Consider the following 20,102-nt stretch of genomic DNA (forward strand, 5'->3'; position numbering starts at 1 on the left):
ACAGATTATATTACTTTAGGATAATAATATAGAACCTGGCACATTTTGGCCTTAAACTTGCCCTTGTGTCCTTAAACACCAATACCAATATAAGTGGAGGGCATGGAATCGGCAGGTTGTCTCCATGTGGAACTGGTCTAATAACAGATGGAATATTAGGATACACAGTGCTCTTCTTACTCTCAGCATTGTATCCTTCTGCATTAACTGAGCAAAAGTAGTAGTCATCACAATGATTTGTAGGCTCCCACCAAATCATGGGAATTGAATAGCCTTCTTTTTACCATTTCCCCACAATCTCAATGCTTCAACACAGGTTTGGCAAACTTTATGTGAATCCCATTGTTTAGCTTGTTTACCGAGCTTCACTCCAAATTAAGCACAATACGTATTTTTTACAAATTCTGTAACATCTTTGCTTAAGTCTGCATAACTTCCACAAATGTAACAAATTAGTTTGGATTGTTAGTTTGGAAACACTTGAGTGAAGACATTTTACTCACTTTTCACCACAAGTTTTGACACATTAACCTCAAAAATAAACTGAGATCACACTGATAAACATTGTGCATGGAGCTCTCATGGTCAAGAAACAAATAACTGAAGGCAGTGTTGCTAACATGTGAGTGTGAAGAGGAATTAGTTTACAGATTCCCAACATTTACTCCTAACTTAATACATTCAATAATGCAACTCATGACATCAACTTAAGTGATTTTTAAAAAAATGGTAAGTGTTAGAAAAAAACAAATGACATTTCTGAAATCAGCATCAAAAACAGCTATTAGTTTACAAACGTTAAAAACCATGCAGAGCGGTGTAATTAAAGCAACCAGTTCTAGACAGTTAGCAGTACTAGAGGTTCTGCAATAAATTCAAATAAGCAGTTATGCTGTGCATGGCAGTATGTTTCTTGGAAGGTGCACATATCGCATGTTTTTGAATCCTCGCCTCAAAACTTACTTGATCTATTATTAAAACTCCTCTTGCTGTATGCATGTCTGGAGTGATGACAAACCTTTTTTATATAATAACCAGTGCTTTGTATGAGCATCCATCTTTTCCTGCTTCTAGTGCCACGACAGGTGAGAAATGATTGAGTAGAGCAAAGTAAGTTGCATTCATTTTTATTAAGTTTCTTCATTGACTTTTAACTTGCATTAAATGTCATTTGACTTTAAGATAAGTTAGATCATTGACATTTTTTGGCATTATTGCACATATTGTTTGTTATGTTAAGCAGAAATGGAACTGAAGTAGATAAATGGTTAGCTGAATTTAAACTTCCTTGTGTGGTACAGTAAACAGAACAGTTTATCACATGATATGTATGTGGAGTGATGTAAATTATGTATTAAAAAAAAAAAAAAAAAACAGCTATTAGGAAAGCGTAGTCTTGTTAGCACAAAGCTGTGTGTTTATTGTGGATAGTGTATTTTTAGTTGAATTATTGGTGTTTTCTTGTTTGAGAGGTAATGTTTTGTTTGCTAAAAAAGGAAGGAAGATTCTGTCTACAAAGGAATATAGATACTGTTTATTTTGCATTGAGGATACGAGCAGTTATGCACTAATAAAGTTACAGTGATACACAGTATACACATTGTTCAGGCTGAATTCATTTGATATGGTCAGTTCGTTTGTAGGAGAAAAGGTAAAGTTTTTTGATTATTTCTATTGTTTATCTTTTATTAAGTACATCCTTGGGTAAAACAGAGTTCTTTGTCTTGATGAGGAATATTTCTTGTTAAAAATTGACAATCCTGTCAGTTTTAACAAGGAATATCTGATGAAGTCAGTATGTTTGCTTCAAATTAAAGAAATTTATCAAAGGTTCTATGCTTACTGATTCCAATGAAAAGCTTAGAATTTAAAGTGTAATTTCATTAAGGAAGTTAAATGATTTATAAATTGTACTTAAAGTACAATTTATAAATGAGATATGTGTGTTTTGATTGTGAAAGTTATGACATGAAAATATTAGAAGTTCGTTTTCTTTTTTTAAATGATTGTCTGTTGCTTAGTGATTACGTTCTGAAGTGTCAACTGTGACACTTTAGAACGTGAAACAGAGTTTTAGTCAGTTAGTGATTATCAAGAACTTGGCATGAGGCAGGAAGCCTTCATTTGGATTTAATATATACGGCTTCTTTGGATGGGTGTACATTATTTAAGTATTAACTTGAATACAAAGCATAATGCTCTAGTTATGCATATGTATGCTTTCCTATTCTTTCAAACAGCTGTTCACTGTGTACAAATCTAAAATCTGCCTTACCATGGAATATTGTTCCTGCATCTGGGGCAGTGCCCCCAAAACCTCTCTCAAGCTTCTAGATTCCATTCAAAAGAGGGCAGTTAGATTAATTCATGACTCATCTCTAACAGAGTCTTTCCGCTTTCTGTCTCATAGACATTCTGTTTCTTCTACATGCCTTTTCTACAGATACTGGCCCCGGGTGCCAAGCGATTGTGACTGAGCGACTACTCTTTGTGCTTTCACTGCGACTTTCTGAAAGGTGAAATCTAGTTCTTTTTACGTTCCTCTCTTTAAAACATCATTTTGTTTAATAGCAGCTCTTGTATCAGAAGTACTGGTAGAGAGCAAGAAAGGAAAGTAACCTTTCTTAATTTTTCATACTTAATAGACTAACTCCTAATTTCGCTTGGTCACTCCAGGCACTGCTCCTGCCTCCCCATGGCAGGGCCGGTAACCTTGGCAGAAAAGTTCATCTGCCAGGGGCTAAAAGGAGCCAATATGGAACTCAATATGTTTCCGACTTTAGAACCCACAAGTTGTCAGCAGAGACAGAAAATGAGCATGACTTGTCTCAACTAAAGAGGTTAAAAACCATTTCCTCTACAACTGAGTTTCCTGCATTCTTAATAATGCACTCATTATCAGAACAGCCTCTTAGTAAGCTATCCCCCTTTTTAATACAAAAAACACTTGGAAAGTATTGCAGGGTCTCCCAAGACGGTTAAGAGACTGCAATCAGGGGACTTGTAGAAACTGTCAACTGCAGGCATTTTGAAAAACTCTTAAAAGTGACAAATTTTTCTAAAATTCCAGTGAAGGTAACTCCCCATGCAACCCTAAATACATCTAAGGGTGTTATATCTAGTTGGGACCTTTTCAATGTGACAGAGGAATAAATTAAAGAAGAGCTTTAGGAACAAAACGTAATTGCTGTCAAACAAATTATGACCAAAAGGGACAATATACTTACACCCACCAGAAATATCATTCTCACTTTTAACAGTCCAAATCTACTCTCATTAGTAAAAACAGGATATCTACTTTGTCGCATTCGTCCTTATATTCCTAATCCGTTGAGATGCTATAATTGCCAAAAGTATGGCCACTCTCAACCGGCATGCAGAAGGAACCCAGTTCCTCCCAATTGTGGATCTTCTGATCACAATCAAGATGACTGTTTGGCGAAAGAAATGACCTGTCCCAACTGCAAAGGTAACCATCCTGCTTACTCTAAAACATGTGGGAGATGGAAAATGGAGAAAAAAATTGTAAAATATAAAGTTGAAAACAAAGTTAGTTATCAGAAAGCAAGAAAATTAATTGCACCCAGTATACCTAATCGTACCTATGCCAGTATTGCGAAAAAATATCAGACAAGAGCCACGTAAACTGATTTACCATTCCATCTAACATATCAATCTCCGACTGGGCACGAGCTGTCCTCTCTCAGCAAGAATCCAATACCCTGAAGCACTCAGACCAAGCAAGCAATTTACTCCTCTTACGATTCCAGTAAAATCTCCTCCTCCGCCAGTGATTACTACTACTTCAAATAATCAAAAAAAGATTATTCAGGACACATCGATGGATCCAGAGTATTCATCTAAACAGGAAGATCCGATTCTGGAAATATTTGTAGAAGAAGAAGAAGATATGGACACAGGTCGCCCTACCTTTCCAAAAAGAGACAAACCAAAGCCAGAACGCCATAAGACAGTTACATCAGGTACAGCTTCTTCTAAATTCAAATAATGCCATATATTTTACAGTGGAATTGTAGAGGCTTTCAAGGCAACATCGATGACATTCAGTATTTAATTAGACTGTACTCTCCAGTGGGTTTCTGTCTGCAGGAAACCTATTTAACTAATCAGATTTCTGTATCCATAAAAAAACTACTCAATCTATTGAAGAGATCGGAATACATCCGATTCTGCTCGTGGTGTAGCTATTTTGATTAACTCAAAGATCCCTGCTAGCCAAATAATTCTCCAAACCCAAATTGAAGCCTTTGCTGTGCGTCTGATTACTCAGATTGTGTTTACACTAGTCTCACTCTATCTCCCACCAAATTATACCTACTCTTATAATGATCTTGAAGAACTTCTAAAACAGCTACCCTCCTCTGTTTGCTTGCTAGGGGATTTCAATGGCCACCACCCTTTATGGGGATCCTCTAAATTAGATAGACAAGACCGACTGATTGAAACTACTAGATAAACAAAACCTCACCATTCTTAATAGTGGTGCACACACTCATATACAGTTACCTACTGGACAGACTTCTGCAGTTGACCTCTCAATTTGTTCCCCGATACTGTTTCCAATATTCAGTGGTCCGCTATGGATGATTCCATGTGCAGTGACCATTTTCCAATTGTTTGTAACGTGCTCACTACACAACCACCATTAGACCAACTCTGCAGGAAATGGAAATTTTCTAAAGCCAAATGGGCCAAATTTCAATCAGCAATTACTCTGGACAAAGAAACTATTCAACTACAGCATATTATATCACATCCTGTCTTTTAATTGCAGCTAAATACTCAATTCCATTATTCAATCCCCCAACCCGATGACACTTCAACTAATGGTGGAACGAAGAGTGCACGAAAGCAAAGAAGGAAAAAAATAAAGCATTCATTTTATTTCGTAGATTTCCAATGACAGCTAATTTAATTAGCTACAAGAAGCTAAGGGCAAAAGCACAGTTCATTCAAAGGCAAGCCAAGAAAGATTCTTGGACTCAGTTTGCATGTACTATCAACAGAAATACCGACTCCAGATTAATATGGAAGAAAATTAGTCAGCTTTCTGGGAAGTTTCCAATCATCCCTTCCCCAACTCTTTCATACAATGGGCAAGAACTCTCTGGTCCTCTAGATATAGCAAATGCTTTGGGCAAAACCTTTGCCCAAGTCTCAGCTGCATCAAGCTACACTCCCAGTTTCCAAAAAATTAAGACCACCACTGAACAGAGACCCATCAACTTTAGAACCTCACTATCACTTCTGTATAATCAGCCTCTTGAATATTGTGAAATTTTACAAGTCATCAGAACAACACGAAACAGTGCCGCTGGGCCAGATGGCATATATTATGTCATGCTGCAGCATCTCGATGAGAAAAACTTACAAATGCTGCTAGTCTTCTTTAACCGGATCTTCCTGGAAAATATTTATCCAACCTCTTGGCATCATGCTACAGCTTTGGCCTTTTTGAAACATTGAAAAGATCCCTCCAGTCCTAATAGTTACAGACCAATCTCACTGTCAAGTTGCCTTGGTAAAATTCTTGAAAAAATGATCCACAGTCGACTCACTTAGATCATTGAAGCTCAACATGTACTGAGTAATTGTCAACATGGCTTTTGCAAAAATAGGTCCTCTCTAGATCTAATGATTAAGGCCGAATCTGAAATTCGCAATGCCTTTGTGAAAAACGAATACCTTGTCATGGTCTACATTGATATAGAGAAGGCATTTGATACTACCTGGCAGTATGGCATTCTCAGTGACCTACATAATCTTGGTCTACGAGGCAACCTGCCTATATTTATTAGGAACTTCCTCCAGAGCCGCTTTTTCCAGGTTCGATACCAAAATTCCTTTTCTTCTACATTCTTGCAAGAAGAAGGAGTAACACAGGGGTCGGTATTGAGCGCAACCCTATTTGCCCTTAGAATTGATTCCATTACAAAAGAACTTCCAAATACCGTGGAAACCTGAAATAGAGAGATGCTGACGATCTCTCTATTTCTTGCCATTCTCAGAGCATGAGAGCTATTGAACAGCAATTGCAGATGTCCCTCAATAAAGTACAAAAATGGGCCGAGTTCAATGGATATCGGTTTTCCCATCAGAAAACAGTTGCGATCCACTTTTGCAATCAACTTATATCACATATAGACCCTGAACTTCGGATATCAAATTCCATCATCCTGATTGCCAACAATATTAGATTCTTGGGATTGATACTGGACAGCAAGCTAAACTTCTTTGAACACATTAAAGTAACACATACTATCTGTCTAAAAAAGCTGAACATACTAAGAGCTCTATCTGCCCTGTCTTGGGGAGAAGATCGTACTACTTTGCTTCTCTTATATAGAGCTCTGATTAGATACTGTTTGGATTACAGTGCCCCAGTATGTGATTGTGCCCAAAAGAGTGTATTGCGTTGGCTCGATCCTGTACAACACAATGTGCTGCGGATGGCTCTTGGTGCTTATAGGATCTTGGTCTACGTTATAGGACATCTCCAAACTATAGTCTCTATATTGAAGCCCATGAGCCCCCTTTGTACCTCTGCAGAAAAATGTTACTACTTAAATATGCAGTCAGAATACATAATTGTTGTCTGCACCTATTTGAATTGATGGCTGGAACAACGTTGGATGTGACTATTTTGGCAGTCTTTTTTTTTGTGGAATAACATTGGTTGTGACTTGCTGAATCGAAATGTGTAAAGTTTTAGTTCTCAAACTCACCGGTAGATAGTGATAAATCGGTTTAAAGAGCGCATGTCTCGATTTCAGGTTGTGGAGCAACGTTGGATGTGTAACAGTGAGCCAGAGGTTACAATTCATTTTGGTTTCAGTTCTGTCAAGTTTGTTGCTAAAATGCAGGTATCTAATAGTGATTTAGACAGTATTAACAATCGTAAACGGGTGTTGAACATTGCGGAGTGGAAAGACAAAAAGCGTAAATGTTTGAAAGACAGTGGTAAAAGTTACGTGAATCGGCGTACGGGAAAAGTTGTTCCAGATAAAAAGCCACCGTCCAGTCCTCGAGGTTGTTTACCAAAGTGCAAGAAGTCAGGGTGCAGTGACCTCACCCTTCCATGGGTCCTTGATTTATTCCGACAGTTTCATGAGGTAAGTTACAATGAACAAACCCTTTTGCTGCTCAAGTTACGAGAGCCAAAAAGAAGACGTCCAAATAAAACGGATTCGACTTCAACACGATTGGCTGGTTTTGATTATAGTCTCAATGGGAAGCCTGTTTGCCAGAAGACATTGTGCAACGCATTTACTATTTCCCTGAGACGAGTACAGATATTACAACAAAAAATGAAAGACGGGGAGGTCGCACCGAAAGATAAAAGGGGATTGCATTTCGGCCGTCCACATGCTGTTGATGCAGCTGTAAACTCAAATATCAGAGAGCATATTGCTTCTTTCCCAACTGAAGTTAGTCACTACAGTAGAAATGCTTCATCGAAACTTTTTTGAGCCCTGACTTAAACTTAACTAAAATGTATCGCCTATTTCAAGAAAAGTACCCTGACAGTCCTGCAAATTCCACAAAGTACAGAAAAATTTTCAAAAGAGAGTTCAATTTGCGATTTGGTGCACCGCGGTCAGATACTTGCGAACAGTGCGATAAAAACTGTGCCCGCCTGATACTAGCTCACAACGAAGAAGAGCGGAATAAGATTGAACAAGAAAGTCTTATTCATCACACGAAGGCTGACCAAGCATATAAAACCCTTGCCAATGATTCAAAAAATGCGAATTTCGTCACACTTTGCATTGACTTACAACAGATTTTATTTACGCCCATGTTAACGCACTCTGATATTTACTATCAGCGCCAATATTCGACGTACAACTTGTGCATCCACAATATGACAGAATATCAGGCTAACATGCTCTTATGGCATGAAAGCTTAGCCAAGCGTGGATCTAAAGAAATTGGATCGTGCATATTAAAATATGTGACCTCATCATACGAGCCTCTACCCATTGGCCAAGAAAGAAAACTGATTGTGTGGTCTGACCACTGCACAGGTCAGAATAACAACTGGAACATCATTAAGTTGTACCGGTACTTGATATCATTACGTTACTTCACTGAGATACATCAAAAATTTTTAATCACGGGGCACAGTTTTTTGCCCTGTGACAGGGACTTTGCACTTATTGAGCGTGCTAAAAAAAAGGCCAAACCTCTTGTCCCTTCAGACTGGAAGTCAGTCATTGCAAATGCCAAGATAAACAGACCTTTCATGATCACTGAAATGAGCCAGGCCGACTTCAAAGATCTCAACTATATTGCCCCCAGAAAAATCAAGACAGAAATGAAGATCACTCAGTACGTGTGGTTGAAGATGACTGCAGATGACCCAGTTACTCTCAACTTAAGAGAGAGACACAACACGTTGAGGCCATGGCACCATGACCCTGTTTTCCCAGCAAAACCGAAGGTGATTAAGTACTGTGAACTACCACTATTATACTCAGCCCCTCTTCCAATCTCAAAAGCGAAAAAGAAAGATCTTATGGACATGACAAAATACCTAATGGACCCTACACACCGCGAGTTTTATGAAAATATTCCAAGTGCATGAGAATATCCGATTTTAATGTTTGGATCTGATGTATGTGCTATTTCTGATTTTTAATTTTAATTTTTTAAATTTCATTTCACTTGATTCGATGTTTTTTTATCGAGTTCTAATGTAAGTGTTCAATGTAATTGTGGACAATATTAAACTTTCCTCTGTGTTTTTATTAAAAATTTCAAAAAAAAAATTCTATTTCTTTTTTTTTCCTTTGTTGGAAAACGTTTATTACAATGGAACAACGTTGGATGTGAGATTTCCTTGACAACTATGTAGCTTTTATTGTGTTCCCATTAAATTGGCTCTCCTGTAAAATTTGCAATTTGTAACATCCAACGTTGTTCCAGCCACCAATACATTTAGTCATATCTCTTTAATCCAGCATTTCACAATCTCTATAGAAATAAACCAAATAAAATATGATCAGCAGGCCTATGGCTCCTTGAAATATCACAAAATTGGAATGTTCCTCTCCACAATAAAAGAATTATACGCAAATAAAGAATTATTCTCACTCACCATGGACCCTCTTTCCTCAACCGACCTGAGATAATTATTTTCTCCAATGGGAAAGAATCGTCTACTGACTCTGAATGTGCAACAACTCTATGCTAGCCATATTCAAAACTGTTTTGACTTCTTACCGATATATACTGATGGTTCCAAATCTGATTCAACCGTTGTAGCAGCAGCAGTGTTTCCCTCTATTATCATATCAGCTTCTCTTCCAGCCTGAGTACAGCAGCTTTTCAGCGGAATTATATGCAATATAATTAGCTCTAGAAAATTTGACTCTTCATCCATCTGCAAAATAATTAGTTTACACCGATTCTCCTCTGAGCTCAATTAGAGCAATGCAGAATCCCTCTCATAAGGATCACACTGTTTTAAATCAAATCAGGAATTTCCTGTTAAATATTGAAGATCGTCAGCAATGAGTGAACTTTTGCTGGATTCCAGCGCATTTAGGCATTAAAGGGAATGAGCTGGCTGATATTTCTACTAAGAAGCCGTCATCCTTAGACTTAACTTCTGTCTTTATTCCAGTTTTTGATTATAATATTATAATTCAAACAGCTTACCATGCACAGTGGACAGAGCTATTGCATAAACAAACAAATAATAAACTTTTCCAGTTGAAAAAGTACACAAAATTTTGGCACTCATGCATTTAGACAGTTTGGCGAGAAGAAGTTGTACTCGCAAGGATTAGAATAGGTCATACTCATTTGACTTACCTCCATCTTCTCACAGGCAATGATCCTCCTCAGTGTTCACAGTGCTCTGAGCATCTAACAAGTCAAACATATTTTGATTGATTGTCCACATTATCGACTACATCAAACTTCAATATTTCATTCTCTGGCTAATCTCAGAGAACGGATAACATTAAATGTTATCATTGGTGAACATGCAAATATTAATGAACTTTTCTGTTATTTGAAACAAATAGGAATATATGAACGACTATGATTAGTTTCTGATATGAAATGAGATTGAACTGTCTTCATATTATTTATTATTTATTTTTTTCAACATTCCCATGAATAGGCAGCTTGTGTGCCATTAAACACCCATACCACACACACTCTACAGATACTTCCACGGGCACTGTTCTTCGGAATTGGCTTCTATAATTCCCGATCTCTCTTCCAAAGCAGTCCGAACACGTGCCACAGCCAGTCAACATCCTTTTACTGTCCACCTTGAAACTCACAGAACCAACTTTTCTCCTTCCTCATTTATTCCTTCAACTTCCATTTTCTGAAACAACCTTCCATCCTATATATTTCCTGAAAATCACAATTTACTGAAGTTCAAGTCTAATTGTCAACAATTATCTTCTTTTATCTCTTCACCCTCCAACCCATGCACTGTACTAAGTATATAGGGTTTAATACCCCTCGTGTTTGGGGGTTTCATAAAAAAAAAAGATTAAAAATTCATAACTAAGTTGCATCAACAAAATTCAAATTAAGCAAGAGATGTATTTGTAAATATGTGTTAAATATTTAATTGTTGCTGCCATTATAGCACTCATAACTAAAATTTTTCAATATTTAGTGTTGAACTGACTGTATTAATGAAGTTCATTATGAAATAGTGTACTTATGGCATAGTGCTGGATTTATAAATGATCTTCACTGAAATTTTATTATTCAGGTTGAAAGATCATTTATCATTATCATTTTCATTAGCATTAGTATTTGATGCAAGAAAGCAAGCTTATGCAGCATCAGCCAGAAAAAAAAAAAAAAAACTTCCACTTCACCCCACCATTTGTTTGAAATACCTGTCCAGCTGAGCCTTAAATTTATTTAGGCTATCAACTTCCACAACAAGGGATGGAAGTCTTCCACCAACCAACTACCCGCTGGCTAAAGGCAAATTTCCAGACATCTATCCTACATCTGTCTTTCCTCAATTTGAATTTATGCCCTCTCAGGTGATTATTCTGAGCAAGAGGCAGAATCCCATCAGTATTGAGCATGCTCAAACCATTCAAGGTTTTATACACCTCTACAATATTATGATAAATGATCTTTCAATGTATTTTTACTTAATTAAATAATTCTAAATGATAAATAATTATCATTTTATTTCACATATCATTGAATTAATTATTTTTTTATCAAAAAGAATTTGTGTATTTCATGACCATTTAGATGAAATATGTTATTTTTTACAGGGGTAGAAATTGTATATGATTTGTATAATCCTACTATTCAAAACATTGATGTCCTCAGGCTGGAAAAGAGGCTAGACCATTATTTGTACTATCTAAGAGATGCCCTTCCAGAGTATAGCACCTTCCCATTTGATATGGAAACAGAACCACCTCCACGAGGAGGTAAAGTTCCAGTTAATCCATTGAAGGTGAGTCTTTTAAATAAATTATTATATTAACATCTTAAATCCATTGGCCAATTAAGGAAATCCGACTTTAAAAATTCTATAATAAAAATATCAGCATACCTCCACCTGTGTATCCATGTTTTATCCACCATGCATTTTTGGAATATTCTTTGAATTGATTAATAGTGCCACATATTGTTGAATCCACTAAGATTTTGGGTTCCTAGTCATTAAATTATTAATTTAATGACTAGAACCAAATGAGCAAATTTAAAGAAGCTATATTTATAAGAGAATCTAAAGGTAGGTCAATAAATAGTAATATGGCGATGAATATAGATGTACTATGAATGTCTATTCATCAACATAACATAAATAAAAAAAGTTTTTTTATTTATGTAATTTTTTTATTCAGAGATTAATTATAAGAAACTGATCTTTGGAGGGTGGCCTGGGGTTACTGGGCTTCTCTGATTCACCAGTAGGGGTAAGTCATCTCTGGCGCCTCCATAGGCAGGAGCGGCAGTGCGTAGTGCACGCTTCTTGATTAGACCGGGGTTCGAGCCCGTGACCACCGAATATGGAGGATGCGGAAAGGTCAGGGAATGACCACCGCATATCCTCGGAGCAATATGGCCTTAGTTGCTAATGCTCCTAAAAACCAAATAACAACAACAACAACAAGTCACCTCTTTTATGATGTGATCTTGATTCTCTTACTTTGCTGGACAAATGGTGTATATGATGAAAGAACAGCAGAGTTTCTGCAATGTGATTCTTTTAACAAAAGTAATAATTACAGTGTAATAATATTTAGTTTTTAAAGTATTCATCTTATATTCATGTCCAAAAGAATAGACATATAAGCAGCCTTCAAAGCACAGTCAACTGTAAAACCTGAAATGCAAACTGTTCTCCAAACATTGTTGATATCTGTTCAGTGGGCATCTGCCTATGTTTTTGGTCTGTCACAAAACTTCACACTGCTGCTACTGGCAGGAGCAGCAGTGTGTAGCACACGCTTCTTGATCAGACCGGGGTTCGAGCCTGTGACCACCAAATGCGGAGGATGCAGAAAGGTCAGGAAATGACCACCGCATATCCCCAGAGCAATATGGCCTTAGTTGCTAATGCTCCTAAAAACCAAATAACAATAACCATCCAGTGTAATTCCAGTGTTTAACATTTAACAGGATATTTACATTTGAAGGAGCAATGATCATGTAAACAATTATTTGAGGTAAGAATGGGCATTAGAAACGGATGAAAATATTTGTGAATAACTTATGGGTTCGAGACTTTAAAGTTTCGGTAAACCCATAGAAATTTAATCCTCTGTGCCATGAAATGGTCCTTAAAAAGCCATTTTATATCAAAGAGAATATTCAGAAATCTAGTAATGGTTAGATTTCTGAATCTAATCAGTATAGCTTCTGCATAAATCCACAACAACCATAGGAACAGTGGGTGACCAACTAAAAACAAGAAAGAAGCAATTAATCTGATGCACATAAAAAATGAAGTAATCTTAATACAAAAACAAGGAACAGCATCAAAACTCACAGGAGAAATCGAAGAGAGATCTTTCACAGCTGCCTTTATAAGATAATTCAAAGTGAATGATTTTATGAACACAGAAGAAAAGGGAAATAAAACTATTGACATTGAATCAGAGTGAGGTGTGTCCGAACTAGAAGAATCTGAAGAATCTTAAATGAGCAGTGAAGTATCAATGTTTTGTTCTAATTCTTATTCCTTAATTGAAGTTAAAGAATTAGAAGAAAAATTCCCTTTACCAAACTTCACTTAAATTGATATGAGAAGAATTATCAATCAGCTTCCCCTAAAGTGACAGTGTATTGAGAGGGTTATACTTCTGAAGAAGATGAAATAACAGCTGTTTTGATTTATTCGGTTATGAATAAATCAAATAAATAAAACAAATGTTATGTGGTTATGTCAGCATTCCATCAGGGCTCTGAGCAAGGAGACAGTGCAAATTTTAGATGTGTATAATGTGGCAAAGCCGAAAGAGCACATTATCTAGAGGCAGAGTTGGAAGCGACTGTGGGAGAGCTGAGACAATAAAACTACCAATTCTGGCTGAATAAATTTTGGGTTAAAAACACATTACCTTTAAAACTAATGGTTTTAAATAAGAAATAGCCTCCCAATAAAAATAACTAAATAAAATAAAAATTAAAGGTAAATGATCAGAATTCCAACCATTTGGTTGATTTCTGAATGGGAATCAACACAGCTGTAAGGTGTTGATTACTTTGCAGCCCAAAAACATCCAGGCCTGAAGATGGGAAACAGTGAGTTCTGAAACACACACACACTTTGAGGAACAAATTTGTGTTAGTAGAGTTATGCATGACCAACATTCTCCCTTGACATTTTCAAATAACATTAAGAGGGCATTCACATTTACATGGACACCTCTACATGGTGAGGCCGGTCCTAGAGATTAGCATTGCTGGGATCCAACACCCACAGCTTAGGTTCCAGCTACCACTATAAGAATACAGCTTTTGCTGTGCGCAACGACCCATAGAAACTCAGAATGGGGGATTCTGCTGGTTGTGGGGGTAACAGTTTCAGCATGCCACTTTGCTTCCTGTTTCAAAGATGGATGGTCCTGGGATGGCTCTCCCTGGATCATTCAATTAGTGGGTGCACTTGCAAGGGTCAGCCATGTCAATGCCATGCTCCTACCCTCATAGTCCAAGGAACAGGATTCAGTCTGGTGGTGGTGGGTGCAGGTATGGTGTCTGGGTAGCCCTTGTGCCCCGTCCCAAGCACATTTATTGCTTGCCAGATTGGATCCATTGTTGGATGGGAAGCCTGGTCACTGAACAAAAATATAAAATACTATGAATTCTGATAATTAAAACTTTTCTTCTGGGACTCCAAAACAGTCCCTGCTAGAAAATTCAGTCAATCATCCAGGTAGTCACTTCAGTAAAGAGAGAGTGAACTGAAGAAATGTCAGGTCCAACACCTTGTTTTCTGGTAATTCATTCTACTAGTGAGAAGTAGAATTAATGTTACCCTTCATTAACCAGAAGGCTTTGGGTAAGTAGGCTCTCTTAAATCAGTTAAATGACTTCACTCAAGTGACATCGTTGTAGAGACAAGAAGTGACATTCAAACAGCTCATCCAATCCACATATATTGGGAGAATGCAGAACATAGTTATTCCCAACAAGACACTGAATTCATCCTGAGATATCATCTCAGAATGAGATCTTGAAGTGTCTGAAGAGGAAATCTGTTCTGAATTAAAATCTCAAAGAGGGAAGTGACAGCTGCAAAACATATATTTGTGCATAGGAATGGGAATCTTGTTCCCACTAGAAACATCTCCTTACGTTTACTATCCAGTATCTACTAAAGAGATTAAAACTTTATCTTAATTGCCCAGTGTGTCCATATGTTCCAAATCTTTTAAGGTCCAGAAATACGGACACTTGCAAATAGCCTGTCACGGAGCCCTCACATGTGCTTCAAAGGACCGTAATAATAAAATGTTCAGCTAAAAAACCACCTGCATTAACTGCCAAGGAGAGCGACCTGCATGCCAGAGATGGGAGGAAAAAAAAGAAATTCTAATGCTCTACCTGGATACAAAACAAAGAGGCTGTGAAAAGACAAAACTTGAAGTGCCATGAAAGCATGAATGAGACTCCTCCGTAGCCAGGTGGGAAGGAGCAGCAGTGTGTAGCACACGCTTCTTGATTAGACCGGGGTTCGAGCCCGTCACCACCAAATACGGACGATGCGGAAAGGTCGGGGAATGACCACCGCATATTCCCGGAGCAATATGGCCTTAGTTGCTAATGCTCCTAAAAACCAAAACCAAAACAACAACAACAAAACATGAATGTCGAGGTGAAGCAGATACCAGATGGTTCAGTCTTGGAACTCGATATGGAGGAGGAAATTGACAGGATAGCATCCATATTTCCTCAAAAATGATAAATCCAAGACAGAGAAACAAGCCCTTGGCAGTTCTGAAGCTGATATACAGATCCACCAAACCAAAATAATGGCTAAATTCCTACAGTGGAATTGTCATGGATTCTGGTGAAATATTGTGACATCAAGGCTCTTCTGCAAAAGCATGAACCAGTTTGCTTTTGCTTACAGGAAACATACCTGAAAGCAAATGAAAACCCTTCCTTGTATAATATTACAATCACACATATGGACAGATCTGGGGATGGACGTGTCCATGGAGGAGTTGATAGCCTTGTGGACAAGTAAACTTCATTTCAAAATATACCACTCCCACCAACTTAGAAGCAATAGCAATTCACTTTACATTAAGGTTTTTAATAACAGTGTGTTCCATCTATTTGCTACCTGGGACTGGCAACTCCCAGACAGACTTTGTTAATCTTATTTTGCAGTTGCCTTCCCATCTTACCTCTCGGGGATTTCAATGAGGTGGTCTAGACCAAGTGCCTTACATTGGCTTGGTCGCGTACACCACAGTTCTCTTCAGCTTGCACTATGGACATTCTGTACATTGCCAGTTCAGAGCTTATATGCTGAAGCAACTGAAACCTCTTTAGATCTATGCAGAGAAATGCTTCTGTTAAACTATGCAGCAAAATTCAAAGGGCAACTAGACAATCCTACTCAAAATGGACTTTTCTCGCCCAAATGGGAGAACCTTTACAGAGCCTATCCATCTAAAAACCCATCAACAGGGATACTCCTGCATTCTCTACTCAGTGACTAGCAAATTGACCTTAGCATGATACAGCCTACTACTCGTACAGCTCCACCTTGGATGTATTACATACTGTTGTGCGACCTTTCACTCACATCGTTGGGGAAACACACCGTACCCCAACAGAACATACTGCAAATTCATGCCACATTGAGAACCCAGCATGCAGAGTACATGCCAATCTACATGGACGGATCTAAAACTGATGCCCATGTTGGTGCAGCAGCAGTTTTTCCCAACCTTACCATAGCCAAGAAACTCCCCATTCAATACAGCAGCTACACTGCAGAACTCTGCTATCTTCATAGCATTAAATTTCACCTTATCAACAAATATATTGAACAGTGTTATTTAAACAGACTCCATTAGTGCTCTCAAAGCTATACTGCAGAATAAAAATCATAACCACTTACTCATTCAATTTGGAATACCATGACTAAACTAAATAGGAAGAAACAAGAAGTCATCTTTTGTTGTATCCCTGGTCATGTTGGAATTTCTGGAAATGAACGTGCTGATCTAGCTGCGAAAACTGCTACAGATTCTGTAGATGAACTGTTTAGTATACCGATCACAGATTACAAGTCAATTATAAAGAATCGGTGTCTTGAAAAATGGCAACACATCTGGCAAAGTCAAGTTGGGAACAAACTACTCCGTATAAAGAAACATCTCCAAACTTGGAAATCCAGTATACTCGAAAACAGGCATGAAGAAGTCATATTAGCCCAGCTATGAATAGGCCATAAACATCTAACGCATCTTTATCTTCTTGCAGGCACTGATCCACCACTGTGTACAAATTGCAACACTCATCTCACTGTCCAACACGTACTCATTGATTGCCCCAAAAACAATAGTGACCGACAAGCTATGTTTGCCTCTTTTTCCAGGATGAACATTCCTTCCAGTATTGCTGACCTCCTGGCAGAAACCCCACACATGGCCAAATTTTTTCATTCCTTAAACGAATACAACTGTACAACGCAGTGTGAACTTCAACATTTATAAACTGTGTATTTAATAACACCATAGTTAGGTGCATATGGCCTTGCTGCCCTTGCACCGTAAAGGTGGTGTTGACGTCAATGGAAGGGAACATGTCATAGAGCATATGCTCACTAACAATGACCTCTCCCTTCTAAATATGGGAACTAATAGTTTTTTCCTTATGCCCACCTGTACATTTTCTGCCATTGATCTTTCTGTTTGTCCCTTTCCCACTTTCTGTTATTTACTTGGGACATGGGGGGGGGGGGAAACCTGTATGAAAGTGATCACTTCCCTGAGATAACCACCCTACTTAGCCTAAAACCACCTAAAAGGTGGACATAGTGAGACTATGTCCACCTTTTAGGTTACTGCAGTGGAAGGCTGATAAGGCTGACAAGTGCCTTTAAACATCTGGCAGAATTTAACATCACTATAGTCAGTGAGATAATAAATGAATAATGCTTTTTTGATGAACATAAAAAAAAAAAGCATTATTCATACAGAAATATTTGAAGACTATGAGATAAATAGAAAACATTACAATTAATTAGTATATCTTTATGAAACAGGAAAGACTTCTTCATCTTTATCTCTCCCTTGGGTGGTGAAGAAATTCAGTGAAAATTTTCCACAAGTGGAGTTTTATAAGATTTAGATTAAAAATTCTGTACCAGTTATATAATGTATCCTGCCACTAGCATTTTTAATGTGTTTTATATTTAAAAGTCATCAGCAGGCATTAAAAATGTTTTAATTTTCAGATATTAATAAAATTCATGGATAATAATATAATAATGTTTTTATTTTATTAATAATAATTACATATCAGTTACTGAAAGTATTGGTCTGTGATGACTAAAGTAGGATATATAAAATTTTTACGTTGAGGAGTTCACAACTAAATACGTGTAGTATTTATAGAAAGATCTGATGACATGTCCAAGTTGAAGAATGTTTTCATAAATGTGCAGAACTCTTTTCCAGCCTCAGAGTTTAATTGTAAAAAAAAAATTACATTCAATCTGAAAACACTGGGTGACTTGTAACCAGATGCATTTTCGAATTAATGCATTTCCCAGTGTCTGAAAGTTTTTTGTATCTTAAAACCTTAATATTTCTGTTTCTAAATTCCTTAGCTTTCCAACGATATGCTATACGTCCACATTATCCCATTTATTACATGAGAAAATTTCCTTGATCACATGTTCATATTTTTCACTATCCTGGAAAAACTACTGCAATTTTCAGAGGTTTGAAAGTTTTTCCTCTAGTATAGAGGTAAGATGAAGCTCTGTTCAAAATTTCATTAAATTTGGCCCAGTAGAAGATAAATTAAACTGGTATAAATTTTCGTAACGCTTTTTGCATGACTGTTTTTTGGTTACAAAATTTTTGGAATAACGCCAGTAAAAATGTTTTTAATGTCAAAACATGAAGACAGGATTATATTTTTATTACTTTTTCACCCAGTTTACTGTTAATGCGTTCATTTCCTCTGATATACTCGTATGACTTCTAGTGTAGTTTGATGCTCACATCAAATGGCACTAGAAGTCGTATGCCTTTACACATATAAGTGTTCTAAAAGACACCCAAGTGGTGCATATAATGCATATAAGCAATTGTTCTTAAGCAGTCAGTAAACAATTGCTGTAAAAGTAAAAGCATATGAAATTAATAATTGCTTGATATTGGCACACTGACTGAATTCCAGACTGTTTTCATCAACTTATAGTTTTTGTTTATAGACTTGGTACACAGTTTTATTTGCTCTTTGCTTATGTTAAGATTAGTTTATATGTGTAGAATAAACTTTTCATAAAATTTTGAGATTTGCTCTGATTTACAGTTCAAGTCAAAAGTAAGTATTTACTTTTAGCTATGAATTCCAGACTTTTACTTTTTTCTTTTCACTTTTTAGCCATTATTATACAAATTTTTAGAATGTTGAAGATGTTGGAAAGTTGTTGTTTGTCAGTACTCTGAAAATTACAGCATATTGGATACACTCTCCCAAATATAGATGGAAGTGAACACATTAAAGTATTAAAATTGGAATTGGCACATTACTAAACAGCACAATTATGTACAAGAATAATAAAAATCTTTTTAACTCTGTATTGGCTAGTGCTACCTAATATTTAAAAATTCATGACAAGCTTTGACCGGGAAGATATTTCTTTGTATGCTTTATAGGATCAGAATCATAATTTAGCCCTAGGAACAGAAAAGTTTCATTAAAAATTAATTTAAGTTTTTAATGGTTTTTAACAGTTTTTAATGGTATAAATGCTTGTGTGAACTGTAGGTTTATCTGTAGCTAATATTCTAAGTGTATTTCAGGTAGTAATGAAGCCCCAACCTTGGTGTTGTCGGTGGGAAAAGAGGCATTTTGAGGGTATTGCAGACTATGGCCCTCTTTCAGAGAAACGTATTAAGCGAGCTGAATCATTGAAAACTCCATGGATGAAGTATGACTTGATGCATGAATATCGTAATGTGATACCCGAGGAAGATCAATTACCAATTTGGGAAGAAGTTGATGAGCATCAAAAGGCAACAGAACATTTGCGAAAGAAATTTCGTCGGAAGAGGCTGTTATTAAAATCGGATAAAACCTAAAAAATGTTAAATTGCCGTTTTTGTTTTATAGTTAAAATTTTAGTAAATTTTGTTTTGTCTGAGCTTGTTTTTTTTTTTTTTTTTTTTTTTTTTTTTTTCTCTCCTATAGATTCCCAATAGATGGAGTGCACCTGAACGGATAATTTTTTAAAAACATTTAACAAACAGTGGTGCAATATTTCTCAATATTTTTACCAATTCTAAAAACCAAATAATAATTCCTTTAGTGGTGGTTATAACAGTGAAGTTAGAACTTTTTCTGCCATATACTCATCATGGAAAATAAAG

General features: G+C 36.8%; 1 protein-coding gene across 1 annotated transcript in view; it reads left to right on the top strand.

Moving 5' to 3' along the window:
- The window catches only part of mRpL19 (mitochondrial ribosomal protein L19), a 96,180-nt gene extending 76,304 nt beyond the window's left edge, over positions 1–19,876 (top strand). Inside the window, exons 5-6 of the mRNA XM_090378900.1 lie at positions 11,292–11,479; positions 19,536–19,876. Of these exons, the coding sequence (XP_090235026.1) occupies positions 11,292–11,479; positions 19,536–19,814 (467 nt within the window). The 3' untranslated portion in view covers positions 19,815–19,876. The remainder of the gene's footprint in view (positions 1–11,291; positions 11,480–19,535) is intronic.
- Positions 19,877–20,102: the final 226 nt, after the last annotated feature.

Source organism: Mastigoproctus giganteus, chromosome 8 (genome assembly GCF_048544385.1).
Source record: "Mastigoproctus giganteus isolate SK-2022 chromosome 8, ASM4854438v1, whole genome shotgun sequence".
NCBI lineage: Eukaryota > Metazoa > Arthropoda > Arachnida > Uropygi > Thelyphonidae > Mastigoproctus > Mastigoproctus giganteus.